Source organism: Vespa velutina, chromosome 1, assembly GCF_912470025.1.
Source record: "Vespa velutina chromosome 1, iVesVel2.1, whole genome shotgun sequence".
Classification (NCBI taxonomy): Eukaryota; Metazoa; Arthropoda; class Insecta; order Hymenoptera; family Vespidae; genus Vespa; species Vespa velutina.
The window spans coordinates 5924498-5941407 of NC_062188.1; the positions used below are offsets into that span (position 1 = coordinate 5924498).

The window sequence follows — 16910 nt, forward strand, 5'->3', positions numbered from 1 at the left end:
AATTTAATCTCAAATTTATGATTAATATAATCTAAAAACGAAAGAGTTGTATCGAATAAAAAATTCAAAATATTTTTAAACGAATCCATTCATATATATATACATATACATATGTGTCTATCTATATACGAAAATATATTTTTAAAAGAAATTTCATCTTACCATAACCTAACTTCATCGAATAAACGGTTAATACAACTCAAATCCAAGAAACGGAAATGGAGTCAAATATATGTCCCTTCTATGTCATTCCGCAAATTATTACCAATCGTATTTCTCTTCATCAAATGTCGTCCTCGTTAAATGCATTCTCATTGGTCGTAGCATACCATTTCGTTTCCCTCTTACTTTTGTACACTTAAAACAAATGTATCATTGACAATACTCATTGATTGTAAATAATTCTTATTTTTATAAATAAATTTAGCAGTATTCAGCAAATAAAGTGTAAAATAATAAGGTATTAAAAAAAATGACGAAGCAAATCGGAAAAATAAATGGTCGCTGAATTGACTTGGACGTACGGCGGCAGGCAGCGCTGTAGACCTGCGCAAAGGGATTCTCAAATCTGACCGTCACCTGTATTGAAAAGGTAAGCAATTCTGTAGTCATTAAATCGAAATATCTTACTGTGATTTTCATCCACGATCGTCGCGAAAAGGTAAGGGATTATCGTATGAAGGACGCGTCATCGTTCGGATCGATTGTCACGCGTAATCACGTTCACGAGATCAACAAATATGTTCCCAAGTTGTCAAGCGTCTCCGATGTGTTCCCCACTCGCGGGGGAGGTCGAGGATCTGCTCTATTACGTTGCCTCGTATCGTCGGCTGCATTTCATAAGTATTTTCATCGCTGTGAAATATTACGAGCATCGTCTTTCGCGTTCGCCGACACATTCGATTCGATCGGCGGGAAAAATCAGGCCGGTTTATGTCAAGTGCCGAGTGAAAACTTTCACTCGCGTATGCAAGAACGACGGATCGTTCGGTGACGGCGTGTGCGGGGTGCGGGTAACGTATTGTATGTATGTATGTATGTACGTACGTATGTATGTACAACAACTGCCATCCTAACATTAACGTCCCCAATTTTTCTTTGATGATGCTACTAAGTGTCCTGACATTGACAGTGCATCAGACTACGACGCTACGATTTAACGTAGGATCATCTCTAATCGTTAATCTATTGTCGAATATCGTCAATCATTGTCGATCCTATATTCGATATAAATAACGAATGTCCCTCGTCGCGATTCCCGCGGTTTTCATGCCGCTGCCGCCACCGCGCGGCTTCTATTTGGCAAGTGGACTTGTTTGTTGTGCGTGCCGTATCATCTGTCATGGCGTGTCCACTCTTCTTACGGCGGGTTACTAGCCGCCACTACTGTCGTCGATTCTCTTTTTTTTAACTAGCCATGCGACAACGTAGTCGTGGTAGAAGATTGATAAGGACAACAATGACGATATAACGACGATGATAGAACTTGTGACTCTTTCTCACTCGAGAAAGAGGGAGAGAGAGAGAGAGAAAAAGAGAAAGAGAACAAGCCAAAGATATATCCTTTATTGCTCGAGCATTGATCTTATTTTTCTATCTTTCGTCCTGACACATACCGTCGTGCATGTCCGCTCGAGGCAGGGTTGGTCGGTCGGTCGGTCGGTCCGTATGAAGGAAAGGGAAAGAAATGAGTATGGCGGCCACCGTGCCGAGCCACGCGCCATGTCGAGTTACTCCCGGTGCACGTTTCGAGAGAGATCCCATTGGTCCCTTTTACTCACCTCTCTCGTGTTCCCATTTTCCTCGACACATCGTAATAACCGCGGCCTTTTTCGTCTTTATGATCTTTATTTAAGAAATTCATCTGGTCTGTTGCATATTATTTCTTCGAGAGAGAAAAAAAAAGAAAGAGAAAAAGAGAAAGAGAAAAAATAAATTTTCATTAATTAACACTTTTTTCATTTATAAATTGTTAATTCTGCCGATATAACGTGTGTGTATACATATATATATATATATATATATATATATATATATATATAACAAATAGTAGAGTAAAACTTGAATACGATGTCGAAATAATAAAGAACCTGTTTTTTTACGATGTATGTAGGTCATCATCTCAATCGAACTTTTATAGCATCATTAGATATATGTAGCTTCTTCGAAAAAAAATATTCAACTGATTTTTCTTACGGTTATCATCATTAAGTTTTCTTCCAAGATTAGATTCCAAGTTTTGATGTTACCAAATTTGTCTCCTGTGTAAGTACACATGTACCTATCTACATTTCTTACGAAGCTTTTACCCCTTCCTTACATATTTTTCGACGTCAAGCTCCGCCTACTCGACTAATAACAGCTGGGGTGACATCGAAACGATGATAGTTATACAGTGAAGATTATTTAAATCAATCTTTTTGATACCGATCATGGATCTCTCTATCTCTTTCAATCGAAATTCAAATAAAAATATTTTCTCTTATGAATTTTTTTCTCTAATCAATCAATCGTTGCAAGATAACATCATTGACAAAACACTCGTTTTCAGTGTAAGAAACTTCAATCGAATTAGATTAAGTGAAAATAGTTACGTGAGTTTGGTGGATATCTCTAACTTCGTCTCTTCTTAAAAACTTTCCTAAACGCGTAACTTAACGCGCGCAAATCATAATCTTGAGTGTGCGCGCGCGTCTACACACACGTAACAGTACATTCTCCTTTCGAGAATTTAAGGCAACGGTAAAAGTGAGGACGAAAGTTAGATTACTGGGTAATCATGTCAGGGATGCATTTGTTTGAATTCTACCTGGACGCTAATATAATTTCTAAAAATAACCTATTCATTCGATCACTGTAATTATCTCTTTTTTGGCTTCCATTAATATCTTTTCAAATGATCGGTATTTTTAACATATGGGAAATATATATTCTGATAATCCATATCGTAAATGGAAGTCAATTGCTAAAGTTATTATTATGCGTTAAGTTTGTTTTTGCTTATACTATATTTTTGTTTTTCTCCTCTTGATTGATATTTTGCGCTTGAGATGATACATCGACATTTTTCTGAAGATCTAAAATGTTAACTCTTTCAAACTACAGGATATTCAAAACGAAACTAAATTTAAATTATCGGGTCAGATCTTCAAGGCTAAAGTGTTGTGCATTGCGTCGAATTCGTTATTGTATGTATTTGTGTGGGAATCGTGGCGACTGTTACACACGTGCGTGTCACCACTTTCTCAACGATTACTATAGCATTAACGAAACTCGTGCGTGACAAGATACATACAAATAAGAATAAAATATATAGATAGAGTTTGTTTGAAAATTATAAAATCTTTTTACAAATTTAATCATGATCAAAGATTATATCGTATACACATTTCAACTATATTAATTTTGATCTTAAAGCGAATAATAAAAGATTTATATAATAATGATTTCGATTATTATGTATGGAACTTTAAGTTCACGAATATCATAATAACTTGCATCATTATCAGCTGGCGCGTAATCGAACAAACAAAGATTGTAGCCGGGTAGTAACAAGTCCGAACAGCCTTCAATATCACATAGAAGACAAAAAAATGTTATATTCTCTGCCTCTGCTGATCGTGATCATAGAAATTGAATGAATCTTTATTAACCTACTTTCTGGAGTACCGACACATCATTTGCCTGACTTCATTGAACATTTCTCGTCTTTGACGATAATATGTAGTGATAAGAAAGTATTATTTACATTTTTCATATCGTTTCGGTAATGGTTGTCGTCGTGTCTTCGTTGTGTCGATGCAACATTGTACTGTGCATTTGCTTGTACCGATTTACCGATGTTGCCACTCCTCCCTGGAGAGGGAGAAGGAGAGAAAGAGAGAGAGAGAGAGAGAGAGAGAGAGAGAGAGAGAGAGAGAGAAAAGAAGGAACGAAAATATGGCACCTTGAACGGTTAGGACGAATAAAGAGACAAGACCGAGACGAGGACGCGACAAACGCCACGTGCACAACATCGGAGAAATATACTCTAAAAGAAAGAGAACAAATTCGGTATTCGAAGGAAAACTGCTTTTTTCATACGTTTATGTTTATCGATTTTAAAAGAATTTCGTATATACGATGATGAATAATTACATTACATGTCTAACAATGTCGTACCTATTTGTTATTAGAATAATATGAACAACTACGTAATTGACTTACGTTATAGCATTTTGAATAGTAAACCATGTAATTTTGGGGTTATAGAAATATAACCTAACTTATTTTTTAATAACTTTCGTCGCAAATTTTCTTTCATTTGTCAGATATATTCAAATATATATATATATATGTATATGTATATATATATGTGTGTGTGTGTGTGCGCGCGCGTGTGTGTGTGTGTGTGCGTGTGTGTGTGTGTGTATAGATATATATATATAATGCACTTATATATAATCTAAATGTAATATCAATTTCATTTTTCTTACTGAACACATGAGTATACTACGGAAGACCGGCCGGCTCGATGTTCCATGTATATATGTATGTATGTAAATCAAGTTGACAAGTCGGATCGTCGTAGCCCGGAATGTAGCTTGCATATATATACGTTTATACAAAAACAAACAAAAAAAAAATGAATAATGAAAAAAAAAATAAAAAAATTAGAGATGTTATTTTAAGCCGTTCTGTAAGTCATATTATTCGCACATTGCACTCTGTTGTGGTTTTCATGCTTCCTATTTTTAGGTATCTGTTTTGCCGGTGCGGATATGTTTTCTACTTCTCTCTCTCTCTCTCTCTCTCTCTCTCTCTCTCTCTCACTCTCATTTTTCTTTTTCTTAAGCTTAGAGAGCCGGTTTCGCTCCACGAGAGTCAAGAGATTCAGATTCATGTATAGAACGAATACGTATGTATGTATTTCGGATTACAACGGCAACATGTCCGTCGTCCATGATAAGTTTCCTAATCCTTCTGGAAACCTTCGAAAACTTTCTTTTCGAATGTTTTTCAATAAGATTATTCAATCAAGGAGAATTCAAATGTCGTGTTTTTTTTTTTTTTTTTTTTTTTTCCACGTTAGCAACTAAACTATAGAACGTAAATACGTTATCGATTATTTATGTATTATTTATATATTTTTATATCAATAACTCTTGTATGTGAGATATTTCTTGACGTACATATTTATTTAATGTTTACGATGCCTCACAAGCAGAAAGAAAGAGGAATTGTAATAAAATTTGATTCCGTTTTGTTAGAAAGTAATTAGGATTTCGTTTTTAAAGAATTCCTTACTCCTGCATTATAGAAAGCATTGGTTAGCTTTTTGAGATTGTAAAACGCCCTCTTGTTGCACGCGTGCTGCAACATTGTGCGTCTCTTGGTTGCGCGCATGAGCTACGCGTGCTGCCTGCTGCCAGCTTGTTGTACGTGCGTTCATGCGTTTGTCGCCGCGCATGTCACATAACGCGTAGCGTCTCTCGTCTGTATACACTGCCAGCTGGAACTCGGCGGCATTGCTAGTGTACTGTCGTTCGAATATCTTTCTTAAATAAACGTTCAAAAAGACAGAAAAGATCCTTTTTCACTGATTTATGAAAGTTGTTTTCTCGCCTACAGTTCTAAGCATCGTGATTAAAGGCACGCGATATTATGATCTACAAGATTAAGCAGCAGTTTTCGTGTCACAGGAGGATGCTATTTTTGATATTTTCGCGTTACGAGACATTTGACAAATTTATGGTGAACAGTTTTGTGTGATCAGTGTAATGATTTCATTTATTATATTACGTTATTTCTTTTATAAATGATTGATTTTATATTATATTTTTTTGTTTTAATATGTTACAGAAGTAACATTAAGATACCGGCAATATGTTTAGTTTTCATAAACCTAAAGTTTATCGATCCAGTACTGGATGTTGTATTTGCAAAGCTAAATCAAGCAGGTATTATTCTCGCTTAAACTTTGAATATTATCATTGACAAATTTATATTTATTTTATTTTCTTATAGTTCAAGATTTACAGACAGCAAAAAGTATGAAGATGATTTTATGGAATGTTTTCAATTAGAAGAAAGACGTACTGGAGAGATTTGTAATGCTTGTGTGTTGTTAGTAAAGAGATGGAAAAAGTTACCAGCTGGAAGTAATCGCAATTGGAGACATGTTAGTTATATTTTAATACTTCTGATAGAATATATACATGTGTGATGATAATGTTAATAAAATAATATTTTTATAGGTTGTAGATGCTCGTGCAGGGCCTGGTATTAAATCATTAACAAAATTTAAATCAAAAAATAAAAAGAAACTTAAAGATGCACCTGAAAAATTCGAAAAGATAATGAAGAAAAAGAATATATATATAAAATCAGAGACAGAACGCGAACAAAGTCCCGCAATGAGTGATGATTTGATTGGTGAGTTACAGAATGGAAATTAACTTTATTAAATATAGAAATACACGTCAAAAATTATATTTACACATTCCTTTCTTTTAGAAGATTATGTGCCAGAAAATAGTAGCAAATGTTCTAGTAGAACAGTTAGTCCTACTGGTAGTGATGACATTAATACAGTTGATAAACCTTTAGATATTGCACAAGAGGATTCTGATATAAAAAATGATTTAACTGTTAATGGCTTTATTGACTTATCTTATTTCAAAAGGTATTATTAAAAATTTATTTAAAAGTTGAAATATAGCAATAATTGAATTAGTTTAAAAAAAATGTTATATTTGATCAAAGCTTCATTAAAAACAAGTAATTTTATTTTTTAGGGAAATTATTTGCTGTGGTACAATATTCAAAGGTCCATATGGAGAAGTTATAATAGATCCAGCATTGATAAAACCATGTACAGGTTGTCTATCTAAGCAAAGACAGCAACAATCAAATGTGTTAAGAAATAGTCCAGTACATAGTTCAGCATCGGCGAGTCCTGTTCATAGTTCTGCATCTGCTAGTCCTACCCACAGCGTAGAATCAGGTGTAGATTCAGCGGTGACAAAACAAACAAGTAAAACATTCAGTGATTCGTCTTCTGATTCTGGTTATGACGAATCTTCTAATCAAGGGGTTGGTGAGGGTAAAATTACTAAAGTAATTATGAATGTTAATCCCAACCTCAAACCGATTGTTAAAACACAACCGATAAAGAGTGTGCAGTTAAAAGCTATCCCTGTTGTGTCGGAATCTGTCAGGTTAAAGTCAGATGTGCCAATAAAATTGGTGCCTATAAAACAAATAGACCAACTTTCTTGTAAGCCATTATCTTTAGTATCGTCAACCAATGTTACTTTAAGCAGTAGTTCACATACTATTGTTACCGTCCCTGCCAACCCACTTGTTGATTTTACAATGCATGCAAGTCCTTCTAGACAATCTGTTTCTAATTAATGTCAATTCTCTTATAGAGGTTTAATTTATTATTTTTTCTCTTTTTTCTTATATAGGTAGATATATATGTTATGACACAAACTTATTTTTTAAACATGCTACCATCATTGCCCAGACAACAAAGGCTATGGAAGGATGTGTTTAAAACTTTATATTAAATACAATTGAAGAGTTTATAATGTTATGAATGGGGATAACTGATTTCTTAACTAGGGTAATTGTTATGACATGCATTAGATAAGTAGTGCTCTTTGAAAAAAAAAAAAAAAAAAAACAAAAAAAAAAAGAAATATAAAGAATTTTTATTCCTACTCGTTGATAAAGTTGATAAAAGTATTTGTAACTATGTATGATACTGACTTTATATGAGTAATGTTAAAATTCACTTTACACTTTTCAAGTAGTTGTAAAAAAAAGAGAACAATCGAATAAGATCATAAAGTTTTTATTGACCATCGTTTATAGCATATATAAAGTGTGTTATAAACTGCCATATCTTATAATTGCTAACCTTTCATAAATTTGATAAATTTTTGGAAGGTTATCAATCTTTCTCCAAATTTAATAAACTGTATGCATTTAAGTATCGTTATAAAAATATTGCGAGAATATAAGTATTAAACTCAGCAAGACAGCAGATGGCAGTTTATTACATCTTTGGATTATGCATTTATAAGAGTACTATGTAATATAAAAGTTTATCCATCCACAGCTTCAGTTTTCTGGGCCAATCTTTGCAATCGTATATGTGAATACTTATGTGGATGTCCCAAAATGCCAATCAATCTTTAAATGTTCGGGTCCAAAAATTCTGAAAAGTAATTCATATTAACTAGGATCTAATGTTGACATTGTACCAGATGCATTTGAAACTGTCTGTGCAAAACTCCATGACGTTAAAATTAAGGAATCCAATGATGTGTTCAGGTAATATTATCCTGATCCACTTAGAGCAATAATATACAAATTAAATTTTTAATAAAATATCTGAAGTTTGATAAACTTATCATATCACTATGATGATATATTTAGGCAGTATTACTAGGGACGAAAATTGGTTAAGAATATGGCAATCAGATTGGCGAACTGGACCAGCAAATTTAATTAAGATATTTTGAGATGAGCAATGAAGACACAAAATAGGAATGGGCTGAATCAATTTGATACGAAATTTAAGTATAATAATAAATAAGTAAAGGCTGGTAGTTCCTAGATTTCAGAAATGGACACGTTACAGAAAGATAACACAAACTAATGTACCTGTTGAAAACAGATTATTGTGATTATTCTCCAGATCTTATTTGAATCATACATGTTTCATGCACAAAAAATTTTCTGATAAGAGATATGTATTTTATTAGGAAAGTCCATGTACGATCGCAAAAGGCTTTCTTATTTCTTTTTTAATATCCTTTTGAATTTTTAATTAAAAACTTATATTAAAAAATATCTCTCAATCTACAGAACTCTTATTTAAGATAGCAGTGCATTTTATAATACATACATAAACGATTTTGCATTTTCATAGATATTTTTAATGAACTTTAAAACTTGGTCCACATGGACGAGGGCTGAGCATTTTATATGTGCAATATATATTGCTAATTTTGTCTAGATTCAAGTATGTTACTAAATTTTAATATAACTGGCTGATAGCAACCTTTTGAATCTGATAACAACTATTAGAAATATAAATAAAGTTTGTGAAATTTATGATCTACTATCATACTTTAAGTCCATTTGACAAGAAATAAAAAGCATGGTTCAACTCTTTTCCATCTAGGTAAGTTGTTCAGAAAATGAACTCTACACAGGTTATCTTATTGTATTGCATTCACATATATTCTTATGTGTTGTACATATGAAATATAAGCAAAAGATGAGAACCTTAGATTAAATAATTTCGATCAATGAGATACTCATGCCAGCAACTACTAGAAAAGAAAAGAGTTAATATACAAATTTTTATATAATATTATGCACTGCCCATCTGGCTTAAGTGAATTTACTATGAATAAGGAAAAAAGATTATTTGTATGAAGATAAATATTGAATATATATGATTTGTTAAAAGACGATGTAAGAAGCTTGCCTTGCCTTTTGACAAATTTTCATTATACATTTATATTGACTAGGAGAGTCTATGATCTCTTTATTGTGAATATTAATTTCCCCTGTAACTAACATTATAATTTACGATTTATAATAGTGAAAAGGACGGATCATATTGGTTAAATAAAATGAAAAATCTTGATATCACACTATGGAATTATGTTTATAATTTATTCATAATAAAAACTAATTATTCATATAAGTATTCTATAAAAATCGTACACTTCATATTATCATTAATTATTTATCAAATCTTTAATTTGTGCAATGATCCTTCCTTCTAGAGAGAAAAAAATAATTGTTTAATTTATTTATTTTTTAAGTCAAATTTATTGCAATATAATATTCTTTGCTATACAAAATTATATATTTTTATACAGATTATCTTTGCTTTTTATGCTACATTTTTTGTGTGTATATTGATAGAAAAGAAAATATTAATTATCACATTTTCCAGGTCAATCTGTTCGCAATATTCTAGGAATTATTTATTTTTGATTATCTTGTAAATTGAAATTAATAATTCATTATTTTCTAAGAAAACTATACTTATATATATATATAAGAGAGAGAGAGAGTCATGGATTAATGGATACCAGAATAGTTAAGTTGAGTAGCATGTGTTCGAAGAAATATGATTGGGTGATACATACGATATATTATATATTTAAAAGCGTGTTTTTGAAAAGAGAAAATGTTAAACCAAAAGTTTATTGATGAACATTATGCAGAATTTAGAGGAGTCCATTTTATGTGCTGCTAACTATTATTGTCACATAATAAAATGATATTTCTCATGAATATGAAGATAAATTCAGTATATGCATATACTTTAACAGCAATTTGATTCATTTCAAAATAATTGATTAAACATTACTATAAAATTTCTTTAGAACAATCTACAATGAAACAGGACAGATGACAAGGTTGTGCTTATATAATATTAAGTCTAAGATTTAATCAGATATTTATATTATCCTTATGTCAAAGAAATATGTGTGCATTTTTATTCTAATTAATCGAAACCAATGTTTATACTATAATTAAGATTTTTATCATATAAAAACAGCAATATGATTTATATTAATGATATTGATAGTATAATTGTATGTGTATTAATTTTGGCAAAATATGCTAAACAAATCCTTAATCATATTTTTCACATTGTAGCCATTGATAAAATGTCTACAAATATGACTGATGTAAGGAGTTCAAATATTCTCTCTCATGGTGTGACCTGGCAGATTCCAAACAAGTACCTTTTATCAAGAATCATGCAAGATTGTAATTTTTTAAATTAACTGCCATATCAGGTTTCTAAAATTTTCAAAGATAAAAGAGATTTTGATAACAATTTTAAAATATTATAATTAATCCTATATATATGATAAAAATCTCTAATAGACTGATAGTTTAGAAACCTGATTTAAAATAATATTAATAATTAGAATATGTAAAAGAGATTTTGCATAAATCTTGCAAGTTTCTACTATGAATCAATTACCCTAATGCACTATGATATTAAATATAATGTTTACTTAGAATAACGTGGTGCAACTAGAAAACATACAAAATTTTCTCTATCTTGCTTACAAATTTATATATATATATATGTATATACATATAAATACGCATACACACAAACACATACACATATATATACATATACTTAAGATCAGTGTTCGTCCTTCTGATTCTTGTTATTAAAGAAACAGGTTTTTCATAATATGCATTTATATTACGAACGAATTGTCTTTTATATTAGATGAGGAAGTGGATATAGAATTTTTTGAATACATTATGGCAGGGATGAATATGTATGTAAATATATGCTAGGAGGCATTCGATCTCGCAAGATGTTCTAGTTATACGATGACTTTTTCATCATTGTGCTACTTGTTAACATCAGAAAACATCAATATTAAGTACGATTCTGAGACTGATCGATGTATTTAGCAGATAACTCTAATTTACACAAAACTGTTAGATGTAGGTAAATATTGTAACATTTATGAATATGCTATGAAATTCTAATAATAACAGACAATGACTGCCGTAATTAATATTCCATAATTACAATGATTATTCTGTTTATATAATGATTATTATATATTTGTGTGTGTATGTGTATATATATATATATATATATATATACGCGCGCGCACACACACATACACACATAAATAATATATAATTAATCAATTGATTACAATCATAAAAGTATCTTTGCAATTGCTACTCTCATTGATTTTATGATAAAAAGTGTATATAATTGAAAAAATTATGGTTACGTATGTATATATATATATATATATATATATATATATATATACATACACACACACACACACACAAACACACACACAGATACTTAGATCATGTACAAGATTGTAATAAAAAGATTATTTGTAAGAATTCATCGATCATACAAATTAGAATAATAATAATAATAATAATAATAATAATAATAATAATAATAATAATAATGATAATAATAATAATAATGATAATAATAATATGATTAATGCAAAGTAACATTGTGCCGATATGCTTGTCGACATACATTACCCAAACTCAAATTTGTGTCAATTAGTCTCATTGCAACAAGATTTAAATGTTAAGAACCATATTCTTAGTATTGTAGATATGTTGTAAAAATAAGTACATATTTTGTTTTTTAACAAAATCGACAAATCAGTAAGTTTCTTATTAAAGTAATGAATTTGTATTATATAGATGAATATATATATATGTATATATATATGTATATATATATGTATATATATATGTATATATATATGTATATATATATGTATATATATATATATGTATATATATGTATATATATGTATATATATGTAAGAAGTCTGTGAGATACCAAATTTCATAGCTGAATAAATAAAATATATGTTGCATACAAATATACATATATATATATATATATAGAGAGTATATTTATAATTTTTATAAGATTTTTTTTATCTCACAATATCGTATATTTATCTTGAAAAAATCAGTTTATCTTTATGTACATGTATATTCTAGATTTTAATAACAATGAGTAAATATGAGGAACTATTATTTAAATTCTTGTTATGAAATAATTACATCTTATAAAATAATAATCCATAATATCATTATGAAAAGTGAGTAATTCTATATTTATCCATAATTATTTTGAGTTAGTAAGCAATAGTAAACAAAAATATTTTATATGGAGCTAAAAAAATTATCTGATAATCTTAATCAATATGTAACTTTACAAGGAGAAAGATATAATATGTGCACTATATTTATGAACAATTTTTAAATATATAGTATTTTATATTACATTCTTTATAATTTATATTTTATAATTTTATAAATGATCAATGTGTATCATAGTGATTAATGATTATACTTCGTTTAAAACGCGTATTATATTTTTCCAATTTCAATGAATGAATTCATCTATACTTATGATTCGTCTACAACGTGTTTAAATTCTTATTTTCGGCATTATATACAGATGGCAGTATTATCATATTATTCTGAGCTCGTATAACCATGCATTCAGATGCATTTTATGTCGTAGCGAGTATAATGACGAAAGATTTTCTTTTATATAACTTTTTCTTTAATTGATTTTGCTGTTTAGATATGCGTACGATAACAATTGATAAAAAAATAGGTTAGTCTCTGAACATAACATGATTTTTAATTTATCTGTACATATTGTTTAATATAAATCAATTGATTATTTTAAAACAATGCTCATATTCAGACAAATTTTCGTACTTTTATATTTTCATTGTATCGACAGCAGTTAAAGGAAGTGAAGCCATTTCTTTGATGTCATAACTTTTTCCCCCTTTCTTTTTGTCCAAATCAAGGTGGTTCCTACACATTCTAATAATATTATTACAATATGATGAAATGTTTGAAACCAAGATTAATAACTTTCGATGTAACTGGAACATTATTAATGACGAAGTTAGAAGAACATTATATTGAGGTCGGACGTAAATATGGTTTATCAATCGAACCTCGTCAATTGGCGCAAAGTTTTAAATACAATTTTCGGCGTCTTGCTGTTGAACATCCCATATATGGAAAATATACCGGCCTTGGATGGGAAAATTGGTGGAGAACGATCGTTTACAATGTATTTAAAGATCAAAACAAGAACATTCCTTCTGAAACTCTTGACCAGGTGAAAATTTAACATTAGTACGTTAATCGTTATCTTTAAGCTTTTAGATATAAAAACAAAAGAAAACGGCTAGAGAGATAAAAATTGCATTTCGCATCATTTTGCGCAGTTTATATTTAAAATACTTACAATGATCTAGATTATAATTTACGTGATAAAAAATAATACGTTTTTGTGTTGGATCATATATTAAGAGAATAATAAAAATACGTTTCGTTGATATTAATTATTAATATTAATACAAATATAATATTCTTTTATCCATCGAAAAATAGTATCGATGATATTGTTGATTCACATCAATTTGTAATCAAAGGAAAATTTTGTCATTGTCGTGAAATGAAAACTAATCTTCTTTACTAATGGAAATAAACATTTTAAAAATGTTAATTTAATTAACATATATTAATATATATTAATATATAATTAATATGTATTATAATTATTGTTGTTATGAAATTTGTTAGTGATTGTATTATTTACGCCTTTTATGTTAACAATTTTTAGGTTGCAAATACCCTGATAGAATGTTACAGTACAAGTAAATGTTGGCATATGTATCCAGGGACAATCGAATTACTCGAATGCCTTCGTAAATACAGAATTGTTTTAGGAGTGATATCCAATTTTGATGAGAGATTGGAACCAATTCTAATTGATCTCAAGATTAGACCGTTTTTTTCCTTTGTATTAACATCGTACAACTTTGGCAAAGAGAAGCCGGATGTATCAATATTCGTTGAAGCTCTACGATTAGCAAATGAAGATCAAAAAGTAGACATCGTACCTCAAGAGGCTATACATATAGGCGATATGATAGATAACGATTATCTTGGTGCCAAAAATGCACAATGGAATGCACTTTTAATCAGTCATGAACAAAAATCTATAAACGAAAGAGAAGTTTGTAAAGAAGATATTTTTATAAATCTTCAAGATCTACAAAGGCACTTTGAAATATTTTTAAATAAAATAGAAGATCAAAAAAAGGTTTGAATTATCATAAATAATATGAAGATAATCTTTTAAGTAGTAGCATATTAATAAAAATTAAAAAATTGTTAAATTTTATGCAATGACTTCGTAGTATAATTCTGTCAACTATAGAAGCTTTGTTTATTTTTAACTTTATGATACTGTTAGATACTAATATATTTTATTGAACATATGTTATTCACATAATAAAAAAAGAAATTGTATAAAATATTTTAAACTTTTTTATACAATTTATTTTTTGTTAGATTTTCAACATATGTACATACATATGTACTTTTAAAATAGATTGGAAATATGCACTTTTATTTTCATATTCAATCATATGCCTAGAAACTAATCATGCAAATAGATAGATATATATTAAATACCTAATATTTTATTTTAATACCTTATACAACAAAAATACATAAAATGTATACAAATGTATATAAAATGTGTATATAAAAAAGTATCAATTACATTTGATAGTTTTACTTATTCAAATAAATGGATACATAGAAAGTATTTATATCTTTCTTTATCTTCAAAGTCTTGACTGCATACCACCACTAGCAATAATTGTTTCCCCAGTAATATATGATGCATCATCACTTGCTAAAAAGGCAGCAATGCCACTTATCTCATCTGGCTTTCCAATTCTTCCTAGTGGAATTTTTTCTATAGTAGCTACTTTTATTGATTCAGATTTGTGCAACTGTTGTAAAATATCAAAGATTAATTTTCTTTTTTGTGGAGATAGAAATATAAACAAATTATAAAAACATACTGGCTCTGAGAATTTGGTTTCGATAATACCAGGGGCTATGCAATTGACACGAATTCCATATGTAGATAAATTTTCAGCAGCAGCTTTACAAAGTCCTAACAATGCTGTTTTACTAACCGAATAAACTCCAAAAAGCTGAAATTGTATAAAACTGAATATTGGCAATGATCTAATTTATAATTAGATTGTATTCTATATTAATTTATAAACAATAATAGTACTTTGATTAATGTATGATAAAAATACATACATTAAATGGTTGATATCCTGTTATAGATGATATAATAATTATTGATGGTAATTTACTCTTTTTTAAAAGAGGCAAAGATTCTTTCATAAGTAAATATGTACATTTAACATTAATATCAAATATTTTATCCCACACTTCCTCTTCACTTTCTAGAACTGGTCCAACTTGTGGATTTACTGCTGCATTAGAAACCAAAATATCCAGACCTCCGAATACAGATATTGTCTAAAACATTTTTGTTATTTGTTCTTAATAATCTATATAGTAATTTATATAATATTGTATATATAAATTTTTGCAATGTACTTCATCAAATAGTTTTTTTCTTTCTTCAGCTTTTCCTACATGACAAACAGTACCAGCAACAGATAAACCTTCTTGAAGTAATTCATCCACAGCTTTTTTTACATTAGATTCTTTTCTGCTAGAGATCATAACTTTGGCACCTTCCTGAGCTAAACGTTTCGCTATAGAATATCCTATCCTATAAGAAGATATTAACTTGTTAATTCTAATAGTATTGTTTGATTATATAACATTCTATTTTGATTGGAAATTACACATGTATTTATATTCATATTAAATAAATGAAATAATCACCCATTTGTAGATGCTGTGACGATAGCAACTTTTTTTTCCAATCGTTTGCACTTTACTTGTGAGTTATTACTAAAATATCGCATATTTCGACTTACAGTCATTCGTAACATTGTACAGAAATATGACACTATTGTGTAATCAATAATCATAATAACTTTTCATTAGCATACATTTATCACAAAGTTAAAATACAATTTATTAGGGTCATATATTAAATATAAATAAAAGAAAACAATTATACTTACGTTAATGTAACATAATATTTATGTTACGTAACTTCATAAATATTTGTATTATTTCAGTGAAAAAATATTAATTTATTCATTAATCAATATTAACAAATTATTTATTAATGAATTCAATGTGAATAATTTTCGTTGGAAAAGTTTCTTTTTATAATAATTACAAAAATTAAATCATATAATGATCTAAGTAAAATGATAATATAAAGATAAATTAGCTTCACAGATGTCCTTATTTATCACTGAGTGCACAAATAATCTTTGCGCGCAAAATATAAATATCGAAATGTTAATATCTTATCGAAAATGGATTATTGCAGTTTCTTAGAAAAAGTTTATCTTGAGAAAAAGAATATT

The 16910-nt window shown here is 29.2% G+C and overlaps 3 protein-coding genes and 1 long non-coding RNA gene across 15 annotated transcripts; 2 read left to right on the forward strand and 2 right to left on the reverse strand.

The window, feature by feature from the left end:
• Positions 1–56: 56 nt before the first annotated feature.
• On the reverse strand, positions 57–2684 carry LOC124947118. Of its 2 annotated transcripts, none has more exons than XR_007100324.1 (3): positions 2091–2684; positions 631–1885; positions 57–357 (listed from the first exon to the last, which is right to left on the reverse strand). It is a non-coding gene; the product is annotated as an uncharacterized LOC124947118 (long non-coding RNA). The 2 variants fall into 2 exon arrangements; XR_007100325.1 differs by having other exon boundaries at positions 57–579; positions 1048–1885; positions 2091–2659.
• Positions 483–12383, forward strand: LOC124947067 (SIN3-HDAC complex-associated factor). 9 transcript variants are annotated; one of them, XR_007100309.1, is made up of 8 exons: positions 5239–5756; positions 5842–5939; positions 6007–6160; positions 6237–6414; positions 6496–6664; positions 6777–7258; positions 7452–7609; positions 8108–12383. XR_007100309.1 is itself a non-coding variant. In XM_047488759.1 (7 exons), the coding sequence occupies exons 2-7, from the start codon at positions 5866–5868 to the stop codon at positions 7538–7540; spliced, it is 1146 nt and encodes a 381-aa protein (XP_047344715.1). In that variant the 5' UTR covers positions 5239–5756; positions 5842–5865; the 3' UTR covers positions 7541–7702. The 9 variants fall into 9 exon arrangements, 8 of the variants coding, with proteins under 8 accessions (XP_047344680.1, XP_047344695.1, XP_047344703.1 ...); XM_047488759.1 differs by lacking the exon at positions 8108–12383 and having other exon boundaries at positions 7452–7702; XM_047488724.1 differs by lacking the exons at positions 5239–5756; positions 8108–12383 and adding an exon at positions 483–592 and having other exon boundaries at positions 6777–7702.
• A 137-nt stretch (positions 12384–12520) lies between these two features.
• On the forward strand, positions 12521–16328 carry LOC124947112 (rhythmically expressed gene 2 protein-like). 2 transcript variants are annotated; one of them, XM_047488801.1, is made up of 3 exons: positions 12521–12653; positions 13380–13699; positions 14207–16328. In XM_047488801.1, the coding sequence occupies exons 2-3, from the start codon at positions 13415–13417 to the stop codon at positions 14693–14695; spliced, it is 774 nt and encodes a 257-aa protein (XP_047344757.1). In that variant the 5' UTR covers positions 12521–12653; positions 13380–13414; the 3' UTR covers positions 14696–16328. The 2 variants fall into 2 exon arrangements, with proteins under 2 accessions (XP_047344757.1, XP_047344768.1); XM_047488812.1 differs by lacking the exon at positions 12521–12653 and adding an exon at positions 12825–13177 and having other exon boundaries at positions 14207–16327.
• LOC124947102 (dehydrogenase/reductase SDR family member 4) lies at positions 15052–16616 on the reverse strand. 2 transcript variants are annotated; one of them, XM_047488793.1, is made up of 6 exons: positions 16557–16616; positions 16312–16438; positions 16018–16195; positions 15712–15936; positions 15462–15596; positions 15052–15389 (listed from the first exon to the last, which is right to left on the reverse strand). In XM_047488793.1, the coding sequence occupies exons 2-6, from the start codon at positions 16419–16421 to the stop codon at positions 15219–15221; spliced, it is 819 nt and encodes a 272-aa protein (XP_047344749.1). In that variant the 5' UTR covers positions 16422–16438; positions 16557–16616; the 3' UTR covers positions 15052–15218. The 2 variants fall into 2 exon arrangements, with proteins under 2 accessions (XP_047344749.1, XP_047344741.1); XM_047488785.1 differs by lacking the exon at positions 16557–16616 and having other exon boundaries at positions 16312–16548.
• Positions 16617–16910: the final 294 nt, after the last annotated feature.

Coding starts and splice junctions, on each gene's coding strand:
- LOC124947067 (XM_047488724.1), top strand. CDS start 5,866: ATGTTTAGTTTTCATAAACCTAAAGTTTATCGATCCAGTACTGGATGT. Junction 5,940..6,006: donor TGCAAAGCTAAATCAAGCAG/GTATTATTCTCG, acceptor ATTTTCTTATAG/TTCAAGATTTACAGACAGCA. Junction 6,161..6,236: donor GTAATCGCAATTGGAGACAT/GTTAGTTATATT, acceptor ATATTTTTATAG/GTTGTAGATGCTCGTGCAGG.
- LOC124947112 (XM_047488801.1), top strand. CDS start 13,415: ATGATGAAATGTTTGAAACCAAGATTAATAACTTTCGATGTAACTGGA. Junction 13,700..14,206: donor CTTCTGAAACTCTTGACCAG/GTGAAAATTTAA, acceptor AACAATTTTTAG/GTTGCAAATACCCTGATAGA.
- LOC124947102 (XM_047488785.1), bottom strand. CDS start 16,460: ATGATTATTGATTACACAATAGTGTCATATTTCTGTACAATGTTACGA. Junction 16,196..16,311: donor GTCACAGCATCTACAAATGG/GTGATTATTTCA, acceptor ATCTTCTTATAG/GATAGGATATTCTATAGCGA. Junction 15,597..15,711: donor CAGGATATCAACCATTTAAT/GTATGTATTTTT, acceptor ATACAATTTCAG/CTTTTTGGAGTTTATTCGGT.